We start from the raw sequence: 26714 nt of genomic DNA on the forward strand, positions 1-26714 counted from the left end.
TAGCTGGTTCAGATGTGTTTAATTAAGGTTGAATCTCAACAACAGTTTCATGCTTCATGCATTCTGGGAGCCATACTTGATTTTTATTATATGATAATTCCCGGAATGCATTACTGCATGCATTGTCACCATAGTTGAGATTCATATGCTGATGCCAGCAGGGGGTGCTGCTCATCCTGTAGTCTGAGTGGGTCCTGATGTCCAGTACGGTGTTCAACTGTGCTGTATTAAAAAGGCACGTCTGAGGTTAATATAAACCCCAGAGTCTTACTCAGAAAGATTAGTGGTGTACCCTGGTAGAAAATAGTATACTCACAATCATCACATCCCCTGACCCTGGAGTTCTGTACTATGCTGGCACCCAGCATGCACAAAAAGACTTTTTATTTATTAACAAAAAAAAAAAAAAAATTAAATTTCTGAATTGAGTTATAGTTTTATGTTATATAGTAAGTGTAAGTTAAAAACTGCTCTGTGCATAATGAGCTGGTGTGTGAATTGGCCACTATGTGCCAGAAAGTCCACGGCCATTTTTTAGTCCCAGTCTGCTCCTGCTTACAAGCTATCTGCTTATTATTACATAAAGCGCTGTAATTACATGTAAACATAATCACAGTTACAGCATTGGCTGGCACACACTGACCCCTAGGATATATCTGTATTATTGCAGGAGAGTATACGTGCAAGGAAAAAATAAATATTTTTGATTCATCTGTTATCATTACATATACAATATTTTCCTAGACTATTTTTTTTAAATGTCTCTTTGGTAATGCATGGTCAACTGTCCATTCCTAAACTCTACATGAACTGGCCCATACTTGTGTAAAGGTATACTTATTTCTCTGGAATTCAGAACGAGGTATTATCTACGTTCTCCTATTCATTTCTTCAAGTAATTGTATTATAAATATATTATATTTACTTTATGTGTAAAGAGTAAATATTTGACCCCGACGTGATTTGAACACGCAACCTTCTGACCTGGAGTCAGACGCGCTACCGTTGCGCCACGAGGTCTGTGATGAAAGCTGGCCATATTTCAGGGTGATACGTAAGTTCTACATGAGTGTATGCATTGTGTTGTAGCGCCATCTTCTGATCTGCCCAGTTATAACATTATAATAAAAATAAAATATCGACAAATGACTTAAATTAGAATGTACTTACATATTCTCGACTAGTCCAAGATTAACTGATCTCAGAATTAAATCATTGTTATAGAATTATTATTTTTAGCAACTGAAAACAAGTGCAGCTGTTAATACATATGGCATAATTTCTTAATCGTACTCGGACTATAATGTATGCAGTTAATTTAACAACTTCATAAGATGTGAATGTAAAGATGAAAGATTTGACCCCGACGTGATTTGAACACGCAACCTTCTGATCTGGAGTCAGACGCGCTACCGTTGCGCCACGAGGTCCTGTGGTCAACGGCTGGATTTAGCGCTTTCGGCTGCTACTATTTGAGAAAGAACAGCATTGGCAGCCATCAGTAGAGGTGTAGTCAAGACCAGACCTCCAAGACCCAGAGCAAAACCAAGACCATTCTTGGTGTTAATGAGATCATTAAAAGGATAGTTCACCCAAAAATAAAGATTCTATCATCATTTACTCACCTTCAAGTTGTTCTAAACCTGTATGTGTTTCTTTGGAACTTAAAAGAAGATATTTTGAAGAATGTGCTGGGCCCCATTTACTTCCATACTATATGAAAAATATACTATGGAAGTAAATGTGACCAGAAACATACAATAAGCTTTTTTATTGTGAACAAAATAATTGATCATATTGTTTAAAAAAAAAAGTTGATTTCCATCATGACCAAGAATTTTGCCACTACTTTTAAGAAGACAATAAAGAGCATGAAAAAAAATAGTAATATTTGTACTATAATGCATAAAATGCTGTTTATGAAATTAGAAAGCAAAACAAAACACCCAAACATTATATTCAAAACATGTCTACAAAATAATTTCAACTATGAAAATATTTATCAAATACAATGCATATTATGTGGTTAAAAATGTTCATAATATTAAAAATAGAATGTGTAATTTAATTGAGACTTACAAAAAAAAAAAAAAATGTAGCAAACACAAAACATGTACAATTAATCAATAAATATAAACAACAATATAGCTAATCAGTCAATTAATGATGTAATATGATTGTAAAGAAAAATAAAATAAATACAAAATGGGGAAAAAAATGGGGATTTTTTTTTTTCCAAATTGCATGTTGATGTAAGTCATTAACGTAAATAAAAAAAAAATCATAGGTTACAAGTTGCAACTTAATATGACTGCCACTCATATCGTCACGGTGTGTACAACAAACAGTGATGTCATCAGAAGCATGAGACACATACTTCAGATTGTTTCTCTTCACCGGCATTCCAGACTAGAGTCAACGTGTACTGATCCTCTGATACACACCAGATATGAGATGAGAACTCTATTAATAAAATCAGCATGAGCTTGGGAATATGAGTATCAAACTAACTGGGGATTAGGATCCTAAGTATTCAGACCCTTTTCTCAGTATTTAGTAGAAGCACCCTTTTGATCTAATACAGCCATGAGTCTTTTTGGGAAAGATGCAACAAGTTTTTCACACCTGGATTTGGGGATCCTCTGCCATTCCTCCGTGAAGATCCTCTCCAGTTCTGTCAGGTTGGATGGTAAACGTTGGTGGACAGCCATTTTTAGGTCTCTGCAGAGATGCTCAATTCTGCCTCTGAGGTCTTCAGGCAGTTCCTTTGACCTCATGATTCTCATTTGCTCTGACATGCACTGTGAGCTGTAAGGTCTTATATAGACAGGTGTGTGGCTTTCCTAATCAAGTCCAATCAGTATAATCAAACACAGCTGGACTCAAATGAAGGTGTAGAACCATCTCAAGGATGATGAGAAGAAATGGACAGCACCTGAGTTAAATATATGAGTGTCACAGCAAAGGGTCTGAATACTTAGGACCATGTGATATTTCAGTTTTTCTTTTTTAATAAATCTCCAAAAATGTCAACAATTCTGTGTTTTTCTCTCAATATGGGGTGCTGTGTGTACATTAATGAGGAAAAAAATGAATTTAAATGATTTTATCAAATGGCTGCAATATAACAAAGAGTGAAAAATTTAAGGGGGTCTGAATACTTTCCGTACCCACTTTGTATATATCTTTTCACCGTTTATCACTCTGCTTGAAGCGACTGTAATGGTGGGCAAGCAAATCCACCGTCATTTTTGCAAATACTGCACTTGTACCACGAAATGTAGTTTTAAGAGTTTTTAGGCGAGGATGTAGTTGTTTAGATGTGAAATATGTGACTCATTTTTAATCATAGCGTCTATCTACATTTTTTTTTTTTTTTAATTATTTTTTTTTTTTCATCGGAGATGCAAGCTCTCATAATCTATGTTCATGAGCAAATCGAATTGGGCCATGTTAAATGTAATAATTTTATATTAAGGGTATTAAGAGCACTGCTTTTGTACATTTCACTGAATTGTACAGTTGTGTTTATTTCCTATTGTCATTTATAATGGCTATTGTTGTTAATTTAAATATTGTTGTTCAATAAATATTATTTTACATAAATAATATGTTGTGTTTGGTATTGAGAAAGGGTCCAATAGTGCATAGTATGAATTGTGTGGCGTTAGATGGCGGCAAACTTTAAGAGTGAATGAGTCAAGGCACTTTTAAATTGAAAGGGACTTCTGTAAACAAAGGACATTGTTTTAATGCTGTTATGGAAACTGTAAACTGTAAAAAGGACAAATACAAAAATTGCTTTCCTCAGCAGACATTCAAATGGATTTTTATAATGGATATAATATTATGGACATGACCTGAAGATTGAATGTTATATCAGACAAAGGTAATGCTCGCTCAGGCTTTCTCTCTCAATACATAATACAATGAAAAACGTCAATGAAAAAGGAAGTAGTTCTGCACAAAAGAGGGTTTGTTATTTCTTATTTATTTACACACTCGTTGAACTGTTGTATAAACGCTATTTCACACTCGTAGCCGTGCGATATGGCTGTATATCAGCACACACTGTTTACCCTCGGCTGAATCACAGCTGTGCTGATATACAGCCATATCGCACGGCTACAAGTGTGAAATAGCGTTTATACAACAGTTCAACGAGTGTGTAAATAAATAAGAAATAACAAACCCTCTTTTGTGCAGAACTACTTCCTTCCGCCATGGATTCAAATCTCAAGTTGACAGTTGGACCAAGCCTCCGTTGCTAATTCTAAAACGTCACTTTAGAACTAGTAACGAAGGAAAGTAGAGTCGCTTCATTGAAACTCATTGAATTTTGTACAGTATTAGAGAGAGAGAGAAATAGAGAGATCGCCTGAGAGTAGGCTATTACCTGTCTGATATATTGCATAATGTTCATTCTTCAAGTCGCGTCCACTCCATACTATTATATCATTATAAAAATCTGTCTGAATGTCCGCTGAGGAAAGCGATCTTGTATTTGTCCTTTGTCCATAGAGTGCCCCAGGGATGACGCGTTTTTGTAGGCCAACCCGGTAGTTGGCGGCGCACGGGTTCCCTTGATCGAAAGCCTATGCATTTTTCCCATAGACTTTTGGAAAATTGCAGAAAATAAGCTCTGTGTTTAACAAAGGGTTATGACACTTACACGTTTTGTCTACCAAGATAATCTTTAGAAGTTAACACAACATTTATACATTTTGAAGCCTAAATAAAGTCGTCAGATATAAAAGGCTAACAGTAGGCTATAAACGGACTATAGCACACCATGGTCGCAGATCAGTGTCGTCACCACCAAGCTTCCTCAAACTGTATTTTAAAAAAAACTTTATTTAAAAACATGCTCACTGATTATGATCTGTGCTGTTATGAATACTTATCCACTTTTTCATGAGAAATGCTGTCCAAATGTCCCCTTTTTAATGATGTTTAAAGTACCCGCCAAAGGAAGTAGTCCCTTTTAGCAATTTGTTAGCAACCGCCAATTTTAAGACACAGTAAAAATTTTAAAAATCACAAGCGGGTTATAACCGGTGTGATTTATGTCATAGATCAAAACATGAAAGTATTTAGAGGCTTTGTTAACCACAGACCTTATTTCAGGCGATTTAGCAAAAACCCATAAAAAAAAAACCCGTAGACTTGACGACGTTGGAACCGGAAGTCCTAAAATGCTAACTCGCTTCCGGGTTTTGCCTACAAAAATGCGTCATACCACAGCGCTAAAACAGCTTCCTTTGCAAAAGTTCCTTTCAATTTAAAAGTCTCTTGTGCATCACTGACTCATTCACCTGTAGTTGCTGCCATCTAATGGCGTATTAATGTAACTTTCACGCAATCACGCACTAATGGACATATTTATATAAAATAATGTACTTATAGAACAACAAATAAACACAACTGTTCAGTCAAACATAAAGCACTACTGTGCCCGTGACGGTTGTCAAGTGTGCCGTGGATAATTACCAAAATGCCAAATAAACAAATAAATAAATGCTACACCTTGTAGCCTATCTCTATATTTCCTAATTTTTGTTTTATTATTTAAAAAAAAAAACAATGATATAGGTCACCCTTTAAGCTTGTATGTGGGTTTTTACAAATATTTAACGAATGAAAAGGATTTTAAAGAGCTTGTGACAAAACATTGTAACTCCATTGGATCCTCAAACCTCATAAATCCGCCTCACCTAGTGAATAAAGTGCGCACAGTTTGGACATCTATGCAATGCAAAGGTAAATAAAGATCTGCTGTTTTAAAAAAAAAAATTGTAAAGCGTTTTCTTTACTCAAAACAACACTATGTCTATAAAGGGTATGTATTTAAAGGGAGCAAGAAGAGGAAGCGGAGAAGAGTCTTCGGCTGCGTCCGAAAACTGGAAAATGCTGCCTTCCGAGGACACATTTCAAGGTAGGAAGGCATCAAGGCATGTCCGAATCCAATGTTAACTTCACTTCCTCTCTCATGAGATACCGTCCTCAGATCGATTTTTGAAGGAAGCATAGATGTATCCTTAGCTGCCTTTATCCCACAATCCTGTGCTTTCCATTTTGTGACAGTTGAGCTAGAAAAATAAAGATGGCGTTCGAAAGTTGAGTTTGCTGCTCAGTTTGTGTATAAATGTACGATTTTGATCAACATATTTCAATTTTGATATCATTTCTATCGAGAAATTACTACTGTAGTAAATAAATATTTGTTTAGTTCTCACCAAAGCTCGCGCTATATTGCTGTAGATCATTAAACTGTTACACTGCCTCAGAAGTCTGTCCGAAATCAATTTCGTGAGGTGCCTTCATGCACAAATGCTGCCGTACAAGTCATTCTCTTATAAGATAGCGAGGCAGCAAGACAGCTACCTAGGTTTTCAGACGCAGCCTTCATCTGATATGTCCCGTCTAGTTGTAGCCAATATGCTATGATAAGGTAATTATTATCAAATTAAACATAGCACAATTCGACTTGCTCTGGAACAAATAATAGATTAATAAGACCAAAGATTGCCCGTTCTATGTACTCGAAATTGAGTTATGTCTCGTGTTTAACCACTATAAGAGCCAGCGGTAAATCCCTGAAGCACTGGCCGAGATGAAGCTGTTCTGGGCGCGTGCACAAGCACTGAACGGCCGCTGACGCACTGGAGCTCGCATCTCCGAAAACGTCAAAACAAATTGTAAAATAGGCGCTATTATTAAATATAAGTCACATAATTCAGGTCTAAACAACTACATTCTCGCCTAAAGAGTTTGTGGTACAACAAGTAGTATTTGTAAAAATTACGGTTGATTTGATCGGCCGCCATGACGGTCACTTCAAGCGGAGTGATACAAACGGAGAAAAGGCATAGTGAAAAGGTAGGAGGAGTGCTGATATCACTGAAATATCGCATGGCTATCAGCCAATCAGATTCGAGAACCTGACAGAACTGTTGTATACATTTTAATATGTTTTATATAATTAATGATGCAATAATGTGTAATAAAATAGATGTCTAATAAAAACATATTTTTAACATTTATTTTTAATAAATATAAAAAAAATTACAATTACAATTTAGCAAACTCATATTTTAAATATACAGTATATTAATAGATTATACAGTGTTTATATATATATATATATATATATATATATATATATATATATATATATATATATATAATACATAAATCAGCACAAAAAATACACAGAAAAAATATTTTAAATATACAGTATTAGTAAATTTTACAGTATATTATATTATTTCAAAATAATATTTAATATCACCACAGAAAATGAAATATTATAAAACTAAAAAATTAAAACATTTACTCAAAGACAGATGGTTGCGGGGCTTTTGAGAAATGGTGTTGAAAGTGCGGTATCGTGGTATTCTGTTTAGCTGGTGTAAAACTCTCTGTAAAATAACAACACCTTCACACGTCTGTCAGCAAACGCTCGTGTCCAGTCCCTCATCCCTGTCTCTCCCTCCATCCCTCCAAACTTTGTTGTTAGACTTGGAGAATCCAAGTGGGGTTTCAAGTGTCAGTCCTTCTCTCTTCTCTCCCCCTGGTTTGTCTCCCTCCTTTCCACTCTCTCCTTGCTTGGTGGGTAATTTGAGTTCCCTGAACGCTTTGAATAACAGAGGGACTGTGAAATAAAAAGCAAAAAAAGTGACACAAGCTGTCAGTCGAAGGAAGACAAGCAAGACGTAGCCTCAACCATGCCTGAGCCCACAGAAGGTACATCTCTCCTTTCCCTTCATTCTTAATCTCTTTTCTGGCTTTTTAGTATTTATGCTACTTCTGCTGTTCATTTAGTAGTAGTATTAGTAACTGGTATGTTTAGTACCAACAGTATATAATAACAGAAATACTTTACAAAACAAGAAATTGTGCAAATCAGCACAAAAATATTTAGTATTTTGTGCTCATATTATTGTTTATTTGTCAGCTGACATTCTCAGATAGGAGATGAATCAAACTTTAATTTTTTTTCAACAAAACTGCCATTTGCTGATTTAGAAGTGTTAGATTGATACATCCAGTCTTTTTTTCTTTGACACATGACAGATATATTGTAATTTGGCGTGTATTGTGCTGTTTTTTTCCCTCTTGTCATTGCTTCTAATATTTTTTCACAATATTTTGATGCACTTATTTTAGTTGGGAAGCTTTACGTAAATGTCTCTAAATGTGCTTGGAGCATCTCAAATTAATAGTATAAACAATGCAAGGGGATGAAAACTGTGTAGGGGAGGAGAGGTTGTTCATGAATGAATCAAGGGTCAGTGTGAAGAGAAAGAGTGCAGCAGATGTGTCAGGGCAGAATGATAAAGTTGCACAGATGGAAAAATCAAAACCTTTCAGACCAGAGCTGGCAGAGGAAATCTGGAACACACCCACTTCTCCTAAACACACACACACACACACACTCTCTCTCTCTCTCACACACACACACACCATGCATAAGTTTTTTTTATTATTAGGCCTATGCATAATGTCACAACTTTCATCTGCATACAGACAGATAGATAGATAGACAGACAGACAGACAGATATAGACAGATAGACAGACAGACAGACAGACGGACAGACAGATATAGATAGATAGATAGACAGACAGACAGTAAGATATAGATAGATAGAAAGATAGTCACATAACATAATTTCCTTAAAAATGTAGCTGTAAATAATGCCGACTATCTGTCTGTAGTCTAAACTATCCATTAACAGTTCAGTAAACCTGAGGCGACGCACATAAAACTGTATGGGCTGTCAGACAGATGTGATTTGCAGATATACAGTAGTGAAATATGTTTCTTTCTTCTGTCAGTTTATCTTTTTAAACCCTCTTGCTCTACTGAGTCTGTAAGACGAGAATAGTGTAAGAATGGCACAGAGATGAACGTGTCGGCTGCTCATCTCCAGATCTTAGCACAATTCCACACTGACCAAAGGCTTACAAATGATTCATACTACAAGCCTGATAATGTCTTCATCAAATGTGTCATATTCAACTGTAAAAGCTTCATTTACACTCCTGACATATTTAGGCCTAAAATTAAGATTTATGCATTTGAATTGAATAAACTTTCTAACCATATTTGGATTACACAGCTTTAACATCAACTAATAAACTTTATGTGATGCATATTTGTCAGGCAAACATAAATTAATGCATTCCAAAATAAAGGCATAGATTATTTTTAACTATTTGCATCTCATTTGACTTAATTTCAATAATCTTTTTTTTTTTTTTTTATGCATTTATTCAGATGTGAAAACAACAAAACTTATACAGCTAGCTGTGAGACAAGAAATATTCATTTAGTTAAAATGCATGCGATTGAAACTGGATTTATTAATGAAAAATCTTATTGTGTATTTAAAACACATTAGTAGATTTTACATAAATCTGACCGGTTTCTTTACTGGCAAGTTTATTAGTTATGTTAAACCTGTGTAATCCACATAAATGGGAATTTCATAAGCAATTCAAATGCATTCATCTTAAACACTAAACATCTGTCAAAAGTTTTTGAGAAATTGGAAAAAGGCGACACCTAATTTAAGACAAACAGAATCCGAAACCTTGAGCCACATTGGTGGAGACACATTTTATCTGCGCTGTTTCATTTGGAGCTAGTGTATAAGTCCCTGCTGGGATCCAATTAACAGTTCAGATACTAATAAAAGAGTGACCCTCGAGACCTTCACTAAATCCATGCCTACGGCCACATGACAGCCAGTATATCATATGCCACAAAACCTAAACAGAATTTGATGAACGTTTTTGTTCACACTCCAAAGTAAGATATAAATATCTTATGATGACCTTTGGCATTTCTATTTTCACCTCACCATCCGGTCTGTAAATCACAGTTTATTAGACAACATTATTAATCATGACTTGAGTAACAAATAACAGAAGTCAACTGTTAAGAAAGATTGTTATGCGATTATGTGGCAGACAAAACAGCAATGCAATATCACTTCATCAAATCAATCCTTCGGACCTTTTCATTGCCATTTCTGATTGTAACCTCTGCTACCTCACCACAACTTTTCAACAAACGCATCCCGATGGCAGTAAATCCGATCAGCAGCCTGTCAGAAGTGTTGATTTACACAACGTCGCGCACTTATAAGGGTTCTTCCAGATGCTGTTGTCCGATATGGTAATGCCACAGATCCCCGGGGGAGAGACAAGCTCTAAAAATACCATCATATGCTTATAATCGGCACTTCAGTTCCAGAGACTTTAAAGTGTGAAAGAACACGCTGAGATTTAACAGTGTTTCCCACCATCAAATGCAAAGTTATAGCTGAGTCTTCTATTTTAAGGTGGCATGAATAACTTGTTTTAAAATGGTCATGTGAAATGAAGACTATCCTAATGACCTCATTTAAAGCTGATTTGTTTTAAATGGAGCCACCTTAACATACTGAGATCTTATGTCATGTGACCGTCCTGTAACTGGTCACTTTTGCTTTTGGAATAAATTAATCATGGCTCACAGCGGATACTACCATTCAAAAGTTCGGGTTCGATAATATTTTTTAATGTTTTAATGTTCAATGTTAAATGTTATTTTGTTAATGTTTAATGTTAATAATATAAATATAATATAAATGTTAATGTTTAATGTTATTTTTTAATGTTTTTTTTTTTAATAAAGAAGTCTCTTCTGCTCACCAAGGCTGCATTCATTTGATCAAAAATACAGTAAAAATGTGAAAAATTATTACAATTTAAAACAGCTCTTTTCTATGTTAATATATTGTAAAATATAGTTTATTCCTGAGATCAAAGCTGAATTTTCAGCATCATTACTCCAGTCTTCAGTGTCACATGATCCTTCAGAAATCATTCTAATGTGTTGATTTGCTGCTCAAGAAACATTTCTGATTGTTATCAATGGTTATATTTTTGTGGAAACTGTGATACATTTATCAGGACTCTTTGCTGGCATTTATTTGAAACAGAACTGTTCTGTAACATTATAAATGTCTTTATTGCCACAATTTGATGCAATTTTAAAAATCTTTGAACGGTAGTGTACATTCACAGTGGTAGGCCTCAGTACAAGACAAATGCCATATCAAGCAGTGCAAAACAAAATCCAAAAACTTAAAGTGCAGATGTAAAATAATCTGTAATATGTTACTAAGAAAGAATTTAATGTGGTTCAAAAATTCTAACATTTTGCATTCTAATTTAATACTAAACACTAAACACATTAAACAAATTTTCAATTTTCAGTGTTCTGGATTGCTAATTTTTAAGATATAAATCAACAAATGCAAATGAAAAGCACTTGATGCTTTGCTAGAAACTTGAGAACGGTTTGCATTTGCCAACAATCTAAGACTGAGATACTGTATCACCTATTCAGTTATTTATTATGACCCTGCAGCTGCCAGAACATTATACAATCTGCCTTACAGGTCAGATCCATTGCATATCATGCAAGTTCTTGTAAAGGACTTGTAATGTAAGGAAACTTGTAATGGGTAATGGACAGCTGTGAAAAAAACAATGCCAAGTGCAAATAATAAAATGCATGAAAAATGGTAGCAAAATCAAATTTCAAGTGGAATAATTATGTCTAATCAATCCAAATGTTATCATAAATTAAACCGAACTAACAAGAATATTTTGCTAACATTCCCATTAAGTTATATAAAAAAACGGTCAAAACCTAGTTTTTTTTTTCTTGCTTATATAAACGTTAAGGGAAGATTCCATTTTATCATTTTGCACACATTATGGAAACGTTACTTTTGAATGTTCTCTAGTAACATTTAAAAAACGTTCGACGAATGTGCTAAAACATTTCACAAATAAAATCATTCCATTATCGATGTAAAAATAATGTTTTCGTGCTAACATAATTAAACGTGATTAAAGAGATAACTATAATGTTACTGGAAGAATGTTTGTTCATAACTTTGAGAGAACCTTGCCAGAAAGTTCTGAGAACGTTCCCTGTTTGCTGGGAATCTGTTACTTGATAGAAGATAATCATTGCGACGACATGCTCTCTTCCTCAGAAACCATGATCAAAAGTAAATAGTTACACCTGCAACTTGATATCCACAGAAAAAGTCTGATAAATGCATATAAATATGAATTTGTCCTGAAGTAAAATCAGTTGTTAACCAGCACACTTATTGCATTCCCACTGAGTGACCTGGGATCAAGTGCTTTGCTCAGGGGCACAATGCTGACAGATTGTGTCTCAGACCTGGAGAGCTCACAACGCCATCAGCTGTCTATGTGCACAAATATAGACAGCCGACCTCGGAACCATTTCATTACGTGGTGCATTATTTGCCACCCAGATTTGCTGATTTGGTAAAGTGTGACCAGATGCTTTTATAACATAATCTGAATAACTTCTCAATTGCTCGAGTGATAGATAGAGGTTTAGCAGCACTACTGGGGGCAGCCATTTGTGTGCTTGTGGTTGGAATTGTGCTAAGACAGGAGCTTACCGTCCTAATGTGCTAAATCCACCGTGTAGTACACTGAGTATCACCTCAATCCTTCTGAAACACACACACACACACACACACACACACACTCTCATTCATCTGAGGTCAATCATCAAGACCAAGTTTCTTACCAGTGAGGTGTTTATACTTAAAATAAAGTATAAACCATAAACACAGTAAATATAAAGCACTTCTCTATGGAGTTATTTACTTAGGCTATATTTGTAGTGGCTAATGCAGAATGAAGTGTACTGGGTCAAATCAGAGTATGAATCAATTATGGCAAATACTGAAAATTATTATATGATATTACAATTTATAGTATTATAAATTTATATTTTCTATAGCCAATTTCCCTTAATTAGTGCACATACGTGATCTTTGATCATATTCTGAATTAGGAAATCACTATAATGCAGCCATTGATCAGAAAATGATAAGGATTAGTTCATGTCCTGAGTTCCAGGTCTTTTGTTCATTTGTCACGTGACAGAAATGAGAGAATCACTAGTTAAAAGATATGTTTAACCTTTATTAAAGGGGTGGTTGATTATGATTTCACTTTTTTTAACTTTAGTTAGTGTGTAATGTTGCTGTTTGAGCATAAACAACATCTGCAAAGTTACAACACTCAAAGTTCAATGCAAAGAGAGATATTTTCTTTTACAGAAATCGCTTTTTAAAGACTACAACAAATGGCTGGTAGGGACTACAACATGCTTCTTCCCGAGTTAGTGACATCACAAACAAAACATAAACCCCGCCCCCGAGAACACACAACAAAGGGGGCGGGGCCATGTTGGGCTGCTTTAGAGAAGAGGAAGAGTTGTTGTAGTAGAGTGTTGTTGACATGCCGTCATTTTACACCGGACTGCTTCACAAAAGAGGGTCAATTCCATTTTTTTTTTCACAAAAGGTTGACATGACGGCACATGCCAGTCGATGAGTTGAATCAACTCCACAGCAACTACATCAATTTATCCACTAACCATTCAGAAACGTCTAAAAGTTGTAACTTCTTCCTGAGTCTCTCCATCAGTGTCGACTCCGGTTTGAACAATGTAAGGCTGAACACCGTTACTGACAATCCTCATTTTGGCTGCGTGAGATTCTCCAGCTTTGTTGTTGTTGAGCTGTTAAAGCTCCGCCCTCTTCTGGAAAGGAGAGCAGCAGCTCATTTGCATTTAAAGGGACACACACCAAAACGGCATGTTTTTTGCTCACATCCAACTGGGGCAGATTTGACAAGCTATAATAAATGATCTGTGGAGTATTTTGAGCTGAAACTTCACAGACACATTCTGGAGACACCAGAGACTGATATTACATCTTGTGAAGGGGACATTATAGGTCCATTTAAATCTTTTCAAATAACAAATCAAGCATTATCCATGTTAAACCCAATAAATCCAAGCAGCAAATAAATAACAAAGTAAATGCTGCACTATATAAAAGCAAACTATAACTTAAATTAAACTTAAGGGTGGCTTAATCAATATATATATTGAAAGTAATTTTTTAAGAAATTTTAAGGAATTTTTTTTTTTTTTAAATAAAAAATCCAAATAATTTTTAAATGGCACAAAATTTGAAGCAACTTTAACAAATCTACATTTACGTGACTGTGTTACCGCATACTGTCTTCCTGCCAATGCTGAAATTATTGCAGTTCTGGGACAAAATTCTGAAAAGTTTCTGAGTACACTGTGTTGTTATTTTTGTTGAATGACATGGAATGTTATGAACCTAAGGTGTCACAGTAAAAATCAATTGCTGGTTTAACTTAAAAAAGTAAGTTACATGGTAAAATTTTGAGTGCATTGAAATGAATAATTTGAGTTAATACAATGAAGGCGATTGGTTTAATTAACAGAATATATTATGTTATCTAAACCACATTAATTATCTAAGTTGATTTGACAAAAGAAAAAATGTTATGACAACAATGTAGAGTTTGTTAGCACTTTCAACTTTACTATTTTAACTTGTATGTGGTTTGAAATGTGATATGGTGCTTTAAAAAAGAGGCAGAGGAAGACAGACAAATGACTTCATGGGTTGGGGTTCATATTTTATCGAGACCTAAAAGAGTAACAACATCCATCAAAAAGAAGCAGGGCTGTACTGATCCATCCTACTTGTGGGCACTGAAAGAATATAACTCAGCTGGAATGAGTCGTCTAGTTTATGTAAAATCATAACATCCTGTGTGGCACATCTGATTATTTAACATAAAATAAATTGCTGCATATCTGTGGTTATGGTTTATTATACTTTGAGGTCCGTAATTCTTGACAGTTATTTGCATGACCATAAGAGCCTGACCGCACTATTTGATACCGGTGTGGTCACTCGTTAGATTCCTGGCCTGACACAAGAGAGGTTATTAGTTATCATGGCCTTTTAACAAGCACCATGGCAACAACATGCCCTCCTGAGAATGAGGTGGGTGGATGTTAGGTATGCTGCTATTTCAGACCACATGATCACAGAGAGTTTCTCATCATCAGAATGGAAACATCTTGATGAAGTTGCATCAACACCTCAATTGCCAAGAAATTAGCACTCTATATGGGTTTTTCAACCACAGATGCTGATGTAACTAGTATATATATATATATATATATATATATATATATATATATATATATATATATATATGGAAAAAATTAAGAGACCACGCCAAGTTCAGAAATCAATGTTAAGTGGTCTCTTAATTTTTTCCATAGCTGTATATATATCAGCAAAGAAGATGTACTATGAAATTAAACATTTCTTATTCAAATTTCATTCAAAAATTCCCCCTTTTTCACCCCATTGAAAAAAAAAATTCATTTTGTTTTTTTTAGAATTTTTTTACTTCATTTGAATGGAATGAAACGTGGTAAAGATTTTGGCACTTGCTATATGAACACACACAAAAAAAAATCATGGATATGATTTGAAAAAGTTAAATGGTCCTGAAAAAAACAGTCACACTTGTATTGTTCATCTCACTGTAAAAAATAAAAAAAAAAAGCTTAAAAGTTTAAGGCAACAAACTTCAGCAGATTTTTGTGTTTTCTCAACTTTTTTTGTAGGAGATTTTTGAGTTTTCTCAACTTTTTGTTATATAAACTGAATATAACAAGTTGAGAAAACTCAAAAACCAGCTGAAGTTTGTTGCCTTAAACTTTTAAGTTTTCTCAACTTTTGATTTTTTACACAGTATAGTTGTTTTATCATATGTTTGGTACTGCACCCAAACAAAATCTTACTGAAAGCTCATTTTTTGAGATATCAACCTCAAATTTGGAGCACAACTTGTTTAGATTTATGGCTTTAATTTTCTCACAGTTTTAGAGTAAATTTAAACATGTTTTGGAAAATATATGTTTCATATAAGATTTTTCATAATAATAAATTTAAACTTCTATAACTTTTTTTAGTTTCAATTTTTTTTAAACTTCAGCAACAATCTGCCAAGTGTTATCTTTAAAAAGAGACCAAACGTAAGTCTATGCTCCAAAGCATTCAAGATTTATAACAGTTTAAGTTGGAAATTTCATTTTCAGCTATAAAAACTTAACAGGTAATTAATTAATGAATCATAACTATTCCATAAATATATTTTAGTATCATAAAATCCCCTAAAAATACAAAATATAGGTGCGTGTAAAAATATACAGAAGAAAGTTGGTTTATTCCACCTATTTTTCTGGTGTCATATTTATAGGATTGTAAAGCTTCCATGTGGCCGACTGCCTGAGGATTACTAAAACATATCAGCTTACTACTCAGAGGTCTGGAATATATTTATCATCAGGACAGATGATGTCAGAATGGTTACATAGTAACTTAGCTGGTGGTGGCATTCGGTCATCAGGTCCACAGTTTGAACATTTGATTGAATTAATTTATTGCATGCATATATTTGAAAACATGCCATTTGTTGCGTCATTAAAACATAAATATAATATTACATTGTAAAAAAAGTTCACATTTAATTCAATGTGTAACTTGCCATTTCTTTTCATTTTTGAGTGAAAATTGTTTCAAAGTAAATCCTACATGTACATCCTAATCTGTATAATTTTAACATTCGCTTTTTCTCCTTTCTTCCCACAGAGGTAAAAGCAGAGGGTAAGTGACATCCTTAGCTTGCATTCCAAGTGACAAGAGTATGTAACCATTTAAAAACTATAACGCTATGCATACAGTAAGTTTCTTTAGTTTAATGTTGTTCTTTCATCTGCAGAAGCTTCAGGAGAGTATGGTAATAATTCTGAATGGTTATAAAAACCCATTAGCAACTTCCTTATATTGTATAATCCTTATTTAAACCACATACTAACTATATAAACGAGTCACTTAGAACTTCTTTTAGAGTTCTAAGCCAGTTTGCATGACATGACTCTATATAATTTGCAACAATTCCAATTATATTTACGTTGAGGTGTATGTATTAGCTTGCCCTAATATGGAAATACTTTTTAAATTAAAATGAATGCAAAAAATGTGAGAAAAGGAAAGAATTGTTGACTCTTACCTTGTGCATGAAGCTCACCCAGAATTAAGTTATTTCGGTGATACTATCATTAACGTAGTTCATTGTTAATTTTAGACCACAGCCAACTGTATTACTGTTTTATGTTTGAAATTATACAGTGTCAGGAAAGTATGTGTACAACTTGCAGAATCTGTGAAAATGTGAATAATTTTAATGAAATAAGAGAGATCATATAAAATGCTTATTTTTTTTATTTAGTACTGTCCTGAGTAAGATATAAAAGATGTTTGCATTTAGTTCACAAGACAAAACAAAAGCTGAATTTATTAAAATAACACCATTCATAAGTATGTGAAGCATTGATTCTCAATACTGTGTGTGGTTACCTGATGATCCACGACTGTTTTTATGTTTTGTGATGGTTGTTCATGAGTCTCTTGTTTGTCCTGAGCAGTTAAACTGAGCTCTGTTCTTCAGAAAAATCCTCCAGCTCCTGCAGATTCTTCAGTTTTTGCATATTTGAACCCTTTCCAGCAGTGACTGAATGATTTTGAGATTTGAGATTCATCTTTTCACACTGAGGACAACTGAGGGACTCAAACTGAACTATTAAAAAAGGTTCAAACATTCACTGATGCTCCAGAAGGAAACACGATGCATTAAGAGCTGGGGGGGTGAAAACTTTTGAACATTTTTCATATTTTCAACAATTAAGTACAATTTACCTTGATATTTGAATTCAAACGTTTTTTTGTGATTTATTAGCTAAATAAAAATGACATGCATTTTGTATGATCTCTCTTATTTTATTAAAATTATTCACATTTTCACAGATTCTGCAAGTGGTTCACATACTTTTTCTTGCCACAGTATGTTTTAAATATTTGCAATGAATATTTAAAATGGAAACAGAGCGTGCTTCTTGTTACCAGGACTTATTTACAGGATCCCTATCTGTGAATATCCAAGTCAGTCTGCATGTGTGTGTGTATTTTTGTATTAATATAACATAACTGTTCCATACTTGCAGAACGAACCGAGCTGACAGGACTTTTTGTGGAGAAGCCACAAAGTGTGGTAGCCATCGCAGGTATAAAAACAGACACACACACATTATTCAAGCACCATAACAAAACAGCCATCGCTGGGGATTATAGGATGAATGCTATGTTAAGATATTGATGTTTTCTACACAGGTAAAGATGTATCATTTGTGGTTAAGGTGGACTCCACCAACCTCACACGTAAACCCACCATGAAGTGGCTAAAGGGGAAGTGGATGGACCTTGGCAGCAAAGCGGGAAAACACATCCAGATAAAAGAGACCTATGACAGAAACACTAAGGTTAGAGGGGAATATATTGTCACGTTTAATATTAAAATTCTATATAATGTAAAAGGATTTCGAAATTCAGTTGCAAATGTCGTAAACAACGACAGTCGGGCAGTCTGTGAGCGTCAGTCGGGATAGTTTTTCTGCACATCGGCTTTGAACAGGTGTCCTGACATTTTATCCTATGCATCAGATTGTCCTACCAGGGCTTACTGTGCATGCACTTTTTTGTCACACTAAACAAGGTATTTTACACTGTCAAATCATGGTACCTGTTTATTTTATACCGGTAGGACAATCTGATGAATTATTGTGCACTGTCAGATCATCCTAACTGTTTATTTTATTCTTGTAGGACAATCTGATGAGGTATTTTTGCACTTATATTTAGATTACTAGTTTTTGCCCAGACGCAGCCGATGTGAGCCAACACCACCTTTGGCTTTCGTCGCTGCTAGTTCTTTGACGTCAGTTTGTTGTACCGGCCATTAAGAATTAGTCTTACCAACTAGAACTTCAAATGATTCAAATGAGACCAATCTACCTTTTTATGTAGCTGAATTAAAAAAATTTGACCTGTCTTAAAGAAAATATATGATGGCCAACTTGTAAGACAAGTCTAAGCAGTTTATGCAACAGGCCACTGATTTGATGAATAAGTGGTGTATTGATCTTAGTGAGGGATTTGTTTATTTTTCAAAGACAAAACTGTAATGATTACAAACCTTAAAGCTTTGACGTGAAATTTTAAGAGGATCTATTGACAGAAATGCAATATAATATACATACATTTTCAGTATAAAGACCAGTGGCGGCTGGTGCAAAAAATTATTAGGGGGGCGCAAAAAAAAAAAAAACATTTAGAAATGCAGGAATGAATAGGCTAATTGTTGAATAACCACTTAACAAGTGATATAATAATGTATCATTACTGCTTATCTAAAACAGGGTAAATTCAGTATTTAAAGCATGACATAGGGCTGGGATCTAAAAAAAAAAAAAATCTGTATTTAATTAAAAAAAAACTGTTATTTCACATCCTGCCCAATATTGTCCTTGAAACAATGTTCATATTGAAGGCTTTAAAAACAAACATGAATGTAACCTTGTACACTATATGCTATATTATGTGCAAAAAAGGGGTCAAATCACATTAGGCCTAGGCTATATTCTAAAATTTTAAATGTTTTTTTTAAAGCAGAAGTTAAATACACTAAACTAAAAATGAAATTAAATAAAAACAAAAGAACAGACTAATTATTAGGCTATTTTGATTACTCTACAACAGTCACTTTACACATTTACTGCTATCGTACAAATACACTTAGTTGTAGGTTCGAAATTCTACATATGGCATAATTATTATGTTCGCCAAAAAAATAAAAATAAATAAAAATTTTCAACAAATATTTTTAACAAAATGTATTTTACTCAGATTGAACTCCGTATGTTTGTTTGGCGCGCATGCGCGTGGCGGCGCTCGTTCACGGAAGTTTGTGCTTGCTGAAGCTCGTCCACGCCTGACTGCAAAATGGAAATATTTTCTCGACTTTCTAATATTTACAGATGGAGAATATGTCTGTGAAATGTAAGTTATGCACTGAGGAAATTATTGGATGTCACTTCAGCTTAAAAAAAAAAAATTAATAGAGGTATGTTCGTTTCCACCAATCGCTGCACAAGTTAAGGTTACGTATGATGACGAAGGCACGTTAGTGCGAGCCCTCCCGGAACCCATAGAGATTGCATTGCAGTGCCTGCAGTTCGAAAAAAAAGTTCTTTGAATGGAAGTCTATGGGAGCAGCAGTGCCCAAGGAAGTCGACCGGAAGTTGAAGTCGGCCGCGTGCCGCCATCTTGTAGCACAACTTCACTTGCGTTAGCACCCCATTGACTCCCATTCATTTTGGCGTCACTTTGACAGCGAATAACTTTACATCCGAGGTGTTTAAAGACTCCATTTTTCCATTATTTATTTCTAAACATACACAACAATGTATAAAGGGCTCCATTACCTTCTATGTTACATTATGGCCCCGTAGAAACAGTTTTTGTAAAAATAGGCTAACGATTGCGTCATAACCACTCGACTCTCTGTCGCACAGTACAGAAATTACCGTACAGACAGGAGGAGAAGCTCGCAGGCAATAGTATGCATTAACTTAATATGGCGTACTGGCGTTACATTTTAAAATACTATACAAAATAATTAATCAGAATACTTACTCCTGCTCACTCACGCCAAAGAACTCCCCGCTCAAGCTCGCCGTCTCTGCAAGATTAACGATGGCAGTTTGCACGCACAGCTACTAGAAGATTTACATCTGTCAGACAGGTTGCGGACGTCATCAAGCTTAGTTTGAGTCTGCGCGTCAGAAACGGAAGTGCAAAAAATTGCTAAAAATGGGCTTCACTTGTCTCAATTGAGTTCCAGTGGGGTCGCTGTGTCCATTTCTTTTACTGTCTATGGGGAGCACTCGGGGCAAATCTCCGCCAGACTGAAATGCCCAAAAAGAGGCGGTACTCCACAGAGCGTGACTCGACGCTGATTGGACTACATCTAGAGGCAGAACAAACAGCCTAGCAGTGACAGCTAGCGTAACTCGTCTGTGGTTGAATGTGATTGAAAAAATCCGTCCCTTTCTCACTTTTGGTGGTGCGTCGCACAATTGCCCTAATGAAGAAACCGCCCCTGATAAAGACCTTACATAATGAACCGTTATGTTTTTATTACTTTAGAATGAGCCATTTGTATCCACATACCCGCGGGTCCTCTTACATGTTGTTGCCATTTTGTGCCGGCATGTTTCTACAGTAGCCCTAAACGGACAAACTGCTCTACAGACTGCATTTGATTGACTAGCTACTCTATGCTGTCTTGCATAATGACATATTTGTCCTGTGTTGGCCACCGTAGCTTCTCTATATTGCAATTTGCAACCTCACTGCTAGATGCCGCTAAAATGTATACACTGACTGTACCTTTAAATTCTTTAAATCATTTGAATGGCATTTTGTCAACAGAACAGAATATAGATTGATATATAGATTGATTAAATGAAATGAATTCGTGATATGCGATTTATTAAACATCATCCTTAAATGTGGCACACTTCTTTCACTCGCACGTTCTCTCCCAGATCTACACATACGAGATGAAGATCGTCAAGGTGGTCCCAGGAGACGCAGGTGGATACAGGTGTGAAGTGACTGCCAAAGACAAATGTGACAGCTGCACCTTTGAGATCAGTGTGGAGGGTTAGTGTGTCTTTCACACACAATCAAACACAACAAAAATAACACTTACACGCTTTATCTCTCGGCATAAATCTGTAAATGACTGTTCTATATTTATCATTCTTCCTTTTCTGTAGCTGCTGAACAAGAGGAGCAAGCAGATATTTTGTCTGCCTTCAAAAGAGCGTAAGTCTGAGTAGACAGACAGACAGACGTGACAGAATATATTTCTCACAAATGATGACTGAACAGGACTAAATGCAATAATTGAATCAACTATTAAAGAACACATATTGGTTAACAGTGAATCTAAATCTAATTTAAATGTGTGTATATGGTAGCAATGATTGAAATAATGTGAGGCAGAAAACAATATCACTTGATCATTTTGTTTCTGGTTTTCTTTGCAACAAATTATATGTTTTTTCACACAAAAAGCCAAGAGTCAAACTGGCCAACTAAAAGAAACACCGATCACCCAAATGGTGACCTAACATTTTCAATAAAACAGCATCTAACCCTCTATTAAGTCTCAGAAAGAACTTCTGCTGAGATCTTGAGAGATTTATCATCTTCTTTTATTTTCAGTTGATTTCAGGCTGTTTCATTTTCTGAGAGTGCAAACATTGATTCAATTGAAATATCAACATTTTTTCAACATTAATTGAGGGTGCAAAAGTGATATTGATTCAATGAGATTAACGTTGACACATTAACATTGATTTTAAATTATTTTGGTCATTGCTTGTTATCTGGGAATGACTTATAAAAATGGATCTTTTCCCTCGATTCAGGTACTCAAATGAATGTACACTTGTGAATCACACAATATACATACATAGTATATACATTAAACTCATAAACTGTTCTTTTTACAAGTACGTACAGCTTATTGCGTGAAATGCATGTTTTGTAAATTCTTGTACAGTGATGCTGGGGAGGATGAAGGAGAGCTGGACTTCAGTGCTCTTCTCAAAGCTGCTAAAAAGTAAGTGTTCACGCTGTCCTTTAAAACCACACTCCATCTCCTCTAACCGCTCGCTAACTTTCATTGTTCACGTCACGTTCACAGGAAGAAGAAACCAGAGCCTGAGGTGGAGATTGACGTTTGGGAGCTTCTGAAAAACGCTCATCCCAGCGAGTATGAGAAGATTGCATTTCAGTACGGCATCACTGACCTACGTGGAATGTTGAAACGACTCAAGAAGATGAAGGCTGTGGAGCCCAAAGCTAGCGAGGGTACGAGAAAGAGAGATAAATACAAATTGAAGTTTTTTAGCTTCTGTGTGATCATGTGTGGGATGTTTCCGCAGCATTCCTGAGACGACTGGAGTCAGCGTACTCCGTAAATAAGGGAAAGAAGATAGTCTTGTCTGTGGAGGTGGCTGACCCTAATGCTGAGATCAAATGGCTCAAGAACGGCCAAGAGATCAAACCTTCTGCCAAGTGAGAAACCAGAAAATACACTCTAAAAAATAAAACATTGGTTCAACAACAACAAAAAATACAAAAAAACACATTTCTAAGTAACATGAACTTAAAAATTGTCAAAATGAATGCAACTATTTAAGTTGATCCAACATAATGTTTTAAGTAAGGTGAAGACGCTTTTTGGACACAATAAAACGCATTTCTAAGTAACATGAACTTAAAAATTGTCAACATGAATGCAACTATTTAAGTTGATCCAACATAATGTTTTAAGTAAGGTGAATATGCTTTTTGGACACAATAAAACGCATTTCTAAGTAACATGAACTTAAAAATTGTCAACATGAATGCAACTATTTAAGTTGATCCAACATAATGTTTTAAGTAAGGTAAAGACGCTTTTTGGACACAATAAAACGCATTTCTAAGCACCGCTTGTCACCATGATGGTAAATCTCCAAAAACCCACATTCACAGAAACTCTTCTAAATTAGCATAACAAAACACTAATTACTGCTAAATCTTTCTTACCATTAATCTTGTGCAAAAAACAGTATATAACACTTAATTTTAGCATTTCCTCTCCCTTTCAAGTGCCATGGGCAAAGCATGATGGGAAATATAAATCCCAGCCCAGTTTCACTTAACTTAAGTTCATCTAAATTAAAAGTGTTCATACAACTCAAAACAATGAAACACGTTTACACGTCATCAGAATGTATTTTACATTAACAGAACTTAAAATTAAATTTTTGAATGACTGAAAATGTTAAACTATGACAAGTCATGATAATATATCGAATCAATAGGCATAATTTATGTCATCCAAGCTCAATAAAATAACAATTACAAGTAAAAAGTCTTAACAGCATTTCAGAACTTGATTTTTTATTTCACAACAATATATATTTAAGTAATAACTAAAGGTCCCCTGAATTAGTTTTTAGAGTGTACTTTGACATACATTAAACTTCAAAGACACATTCATAGGAAACCCAGTCAAAAAAACTGTTATTGCCAGGATTATTGAAGATCATGATCCAGTTTTTAATGTTTTGAACTTTAAAAGTGAAGTGTGTCATTAATGCACCAAGCAAAATGGCAAAAATAACTATATTTTTTAACCATCTCTTTGTGTGGCAGATACATCATGGAGTCCGATGGAAACATTCGAACCCTCACGATCAACAAATGCAGTCTGGCAGATGATGCAGCGTATGAATGTGTGGTCGGGACTGATAAATGCTTCACTGAAGTTTTTGTGAAAGGTGTGTGTAAATCAATTACCAAAAAAAAAAAAAAAAACTTTGTAACTTTTCAGTAACATTTTACTTTTTAATATTAATATTTATTTATTTATTGACATGAACTTGCCTGCTTTTGGACTATTTCCACCTTTTTATATAAAAAAGACATTTATTTTTTTTAGATTTTAGTTGACATAATTACTACAAAGACTAGGATTATGAATCAACCCTATTACTGTAATAGTTTTCCCTTTTTAAAATATTGAACTATTCATTCTACCAAAAAACATTATTATAATGGTCATATTATCCTTTAAAGAAGTCAAGAAAATGCAGTCTCTTCTTTTTTTCTCAGTTAATTTCATATTTTGTCAGTAGGGGGCGACCTTAAAATATCAGCCCAGATAACTGAAGTGAAATCTAATTAGAATAAAATTCTCCTTCTAAGAATCACATTGCAGTTTCATGACATGAACTAATGTCAGAGTAAACTGTAAAACTGTCCACCCCTTTAGCATTCTGAAGTCTTATATTAAAATGTATTTTATCTTGAGATAGTACAAGGCAATGTAATAACACTTTCTTTATCTGGTACAATGTTTACACATCAAATTTGTGCATTGCAGAGCCACCGATCACCATCACTAAACTGCTGGACGACTATCAAGTTTTGGTTGGAGAAAGAGTGGAGTTTGAGATAGAAGTGTCTGAGGAGGGAGCACACGTCATTTGGTAAAAACACACATAATCAAACTTCAAACAGGCAATAGTTTTAAACATTTTTAAGATGGTTAAATGGTTGTTTCAATTGTACTATAAAGTCGAATGGCTATAATTATTTAATCCCCAGAAATTGAGAAATAATCAATTTAATAGAGACATCAGTAGTAGTATTCTCTACTTCATTCATAGTCATTTTTGGGTGTGAATAACTGACATATAACACGATATATTAACTATATAATATATGAATGCTCATGTAATCGTAGGATGTTTGGAGATGTGGAGCTGTCTCGGGATGATAAAAGTTCAAAGTATCGATTTAAAAAGGATGGGAAACGCCACTGTCTTATTATTCAAGAGGCGACAATAGAGGACAACGGAATGTACTATGTTCACACCAATGGAGGCCAATCGAAGGGAGAGCTCATCGTTGAGGGTAACATCTGATCTCTCCGTACAACCATCCTTTTATTTACAGACCGTGGTTTTGCACACCAAAGTTGTAAATCTTTTTTCTTTGTCGAATTCAACCCCAGAGAAGGAACTGGAGGTGTTGCAAAGTATCGCAGATCTTACGGTCAAATCGGCAGAGCAAGCTGTGTTCAAGTGTGAGGTGTCTGACGAGAAGGTCACAGGGAAATGGTTTAAGGATGGCGTGGAAGTTAAGCCCAGCGACCGTATCAAGATCGCCCATATCGGCAGGTCAGCATTCAGAGTCATGCACACGTGTTCGCTTCTTCTTATACATGTTTTAAGTATGGTGCATGTTCATTAATTCCAGGGTTCATCGTTTAACAATCGATGACGTCAAGCCAGGGGATGCTGGAGATTACACTTTTATCCCAGACGGTTATGCGCTTTCACTCTCTGCTAAACTCAACTTCCTGGGTGAGAAGGAAACTCTATAGCGTGCAAGATTTGTTGATCTGTTGTGACGGTACATGATCAGATCGTTCTTTTTCTTACAGAAATCAAGATCGACTATGTTCCCAGGCAAGGTAGGACCCGTGTTATTTTAGTTTTATTTACCGCACTTGCTTGCATCCGTTTACTTTGTTTTGCTCCTTTTCAGATCCCCCTAAGATCCATTTGGATGTGGCTGGTAATATGGTTTCTCAAAACACCATCATTGTTGTTGCTGGTAACAAGCTGCGTCTGGATGTGGAGATCACAGGAGAGCCCGCTCCCACCGTCTGCTGGATGAAGGGGGATAAGGTACACATACGCTCACATAACTTTGATGACAACATGGTTGTCTACATATCTTACTACTTACTACATGTCTTACTACATGGTTAAATAATTAATAAATACTCTAATACAGTGGTCGGCAACCTCATGGCATACGGAGGGAAAATCACAGAATGGTTTGTTAAAATCTCACACTTGTATGCCCGGTTTCACGGCTAAAGCCTATAAAAGGCACGTTTATAAAAGCTATTTAAATGTCCTAATTGAACTAAGGCCTAATTCCTGCTTAGCCTGTCTGTGAAACCAGGCCTTATAGTCAAGTCAAGTCAAGTCAAGTCAAGTCAAATTTATTTATATAGCGCTTTTACAATTGGTAATTGTTTCAAAGCAGCTTTACATATTAGAAGCACAGAAAAAGGGAAGTGGTTAAAACTGTACAACCAACCGTGGTAATATGTAACATATACAAGATGGTGCTACATTAAGCCAATGTTGGCTGACTCCCAGGGGTGGAAAAAAAACCCTAGGAGAAAAACCCAGCGTGCTAACACTGGGAAAAAA

At 35.2% G+C, this 26714-nt stretch overlaps 1 protein-coding gene and 2 non-coding genes across 3 annotated transcripts in view; 1 reads left to right on the plus strand and 2 right to left on the minus strand.

Moving 5' to 3' along the window:
* Positions 1 to 948: 948 nt before the first annotated feature.
* Positions 949 to 1020, minus strand: trnaw-cca (transfer RNA tryptophan (anticodon CCA)). The gene has a single exon. It is a non-coding gene; the product is annotated as a tRNA-Trp (tRNA).
* Positions 1021 to 1358: 338 nt separating this feature from the next.
* Positions 1359 to 1430, minus strand: trnaw-cca (transfer RNA tryptophan (anticodon CCA)). Its single transcript has one exon. It is a non-coding gene; the product is annotated as a tRNA-Trp (tRNA).
* Positions 1431 to 7709: 6279 nt separating this feature from the next.
* Positions 7710 to 26714, plus strand: part of mybpc2b (myosin binding protein Cb) — a 33256-nt gene continuing 14251 nt past the window's right edge. The window contains exons 1-16 of the mRNA XM_067377255.1: positions 7710 to 7746; positions 16612 to 16626; positions 18024 to 18083; positions 18190 to 18338; positions 21465 to 21582; positions 21699 to 21747; positions 22490 to 22549; positions 22634 to 22800; positions 22875 to 23007; positions 24136 to 24260; positions 24866 to 24971; positions 25229 to 25398; positions 25499 to 25664; positions 25744 to 25850; positions 25931 to 25960; positions 26035 to 26177. Of these exons, the coding sequence (XP_067233356.1) occupies positions 7728 to 7746; positions 16612 to 16626; positions 18024 to 18083; positions 18190 to 18338; positions 21465 to 21582; positions 21699 to 21747; positions 22490 to 22549; positions 22634 to 22800; positions 22875 to 23007; positions 24136 to 24260; positions 24866 to 24971; positions 25229 to 25398; positions 25499 to 25664; positions 25744 to 25850; positions 25931 to 25960; positions 26035 to 26177 (1617 nt within the window). The 5' untranslated portion in view covers positions 7710 to 7727. The remainder of the gene's footprint in view (positions 7747 to 16611; positions 16627 to 18023; positions 18084 to 18189; positions 18339 to 21464; positions 21583 to 21698; positions 21748 to 22489; positions 22550 to 22633; positions 22801 to 22874; positions 23008 to 24135; positions 24261 to 24865; positions 24972 to 25228; positions 25399 to 25498; positions 25665 to 25743; positions 25851 to 25930; positions 25961 to 26034; positions 26178 to 26714) is intronic.

Source organism: Chanodichthys erythropterus, chromosome 23, assembly GCF_024489055.1.
Source record: "Chanodichthys erythropterus isolate Z2021 chromosome 23, ASM2448905v1, whole genome shotgun sequence".
NCBI classification, from domain to species: Eukaryota; Metazoa; Chordata; class Actinopteri; order Cypriniformes; family Xenocyprididae; genus Chanodichthys; species Chanodichthys erythropterus.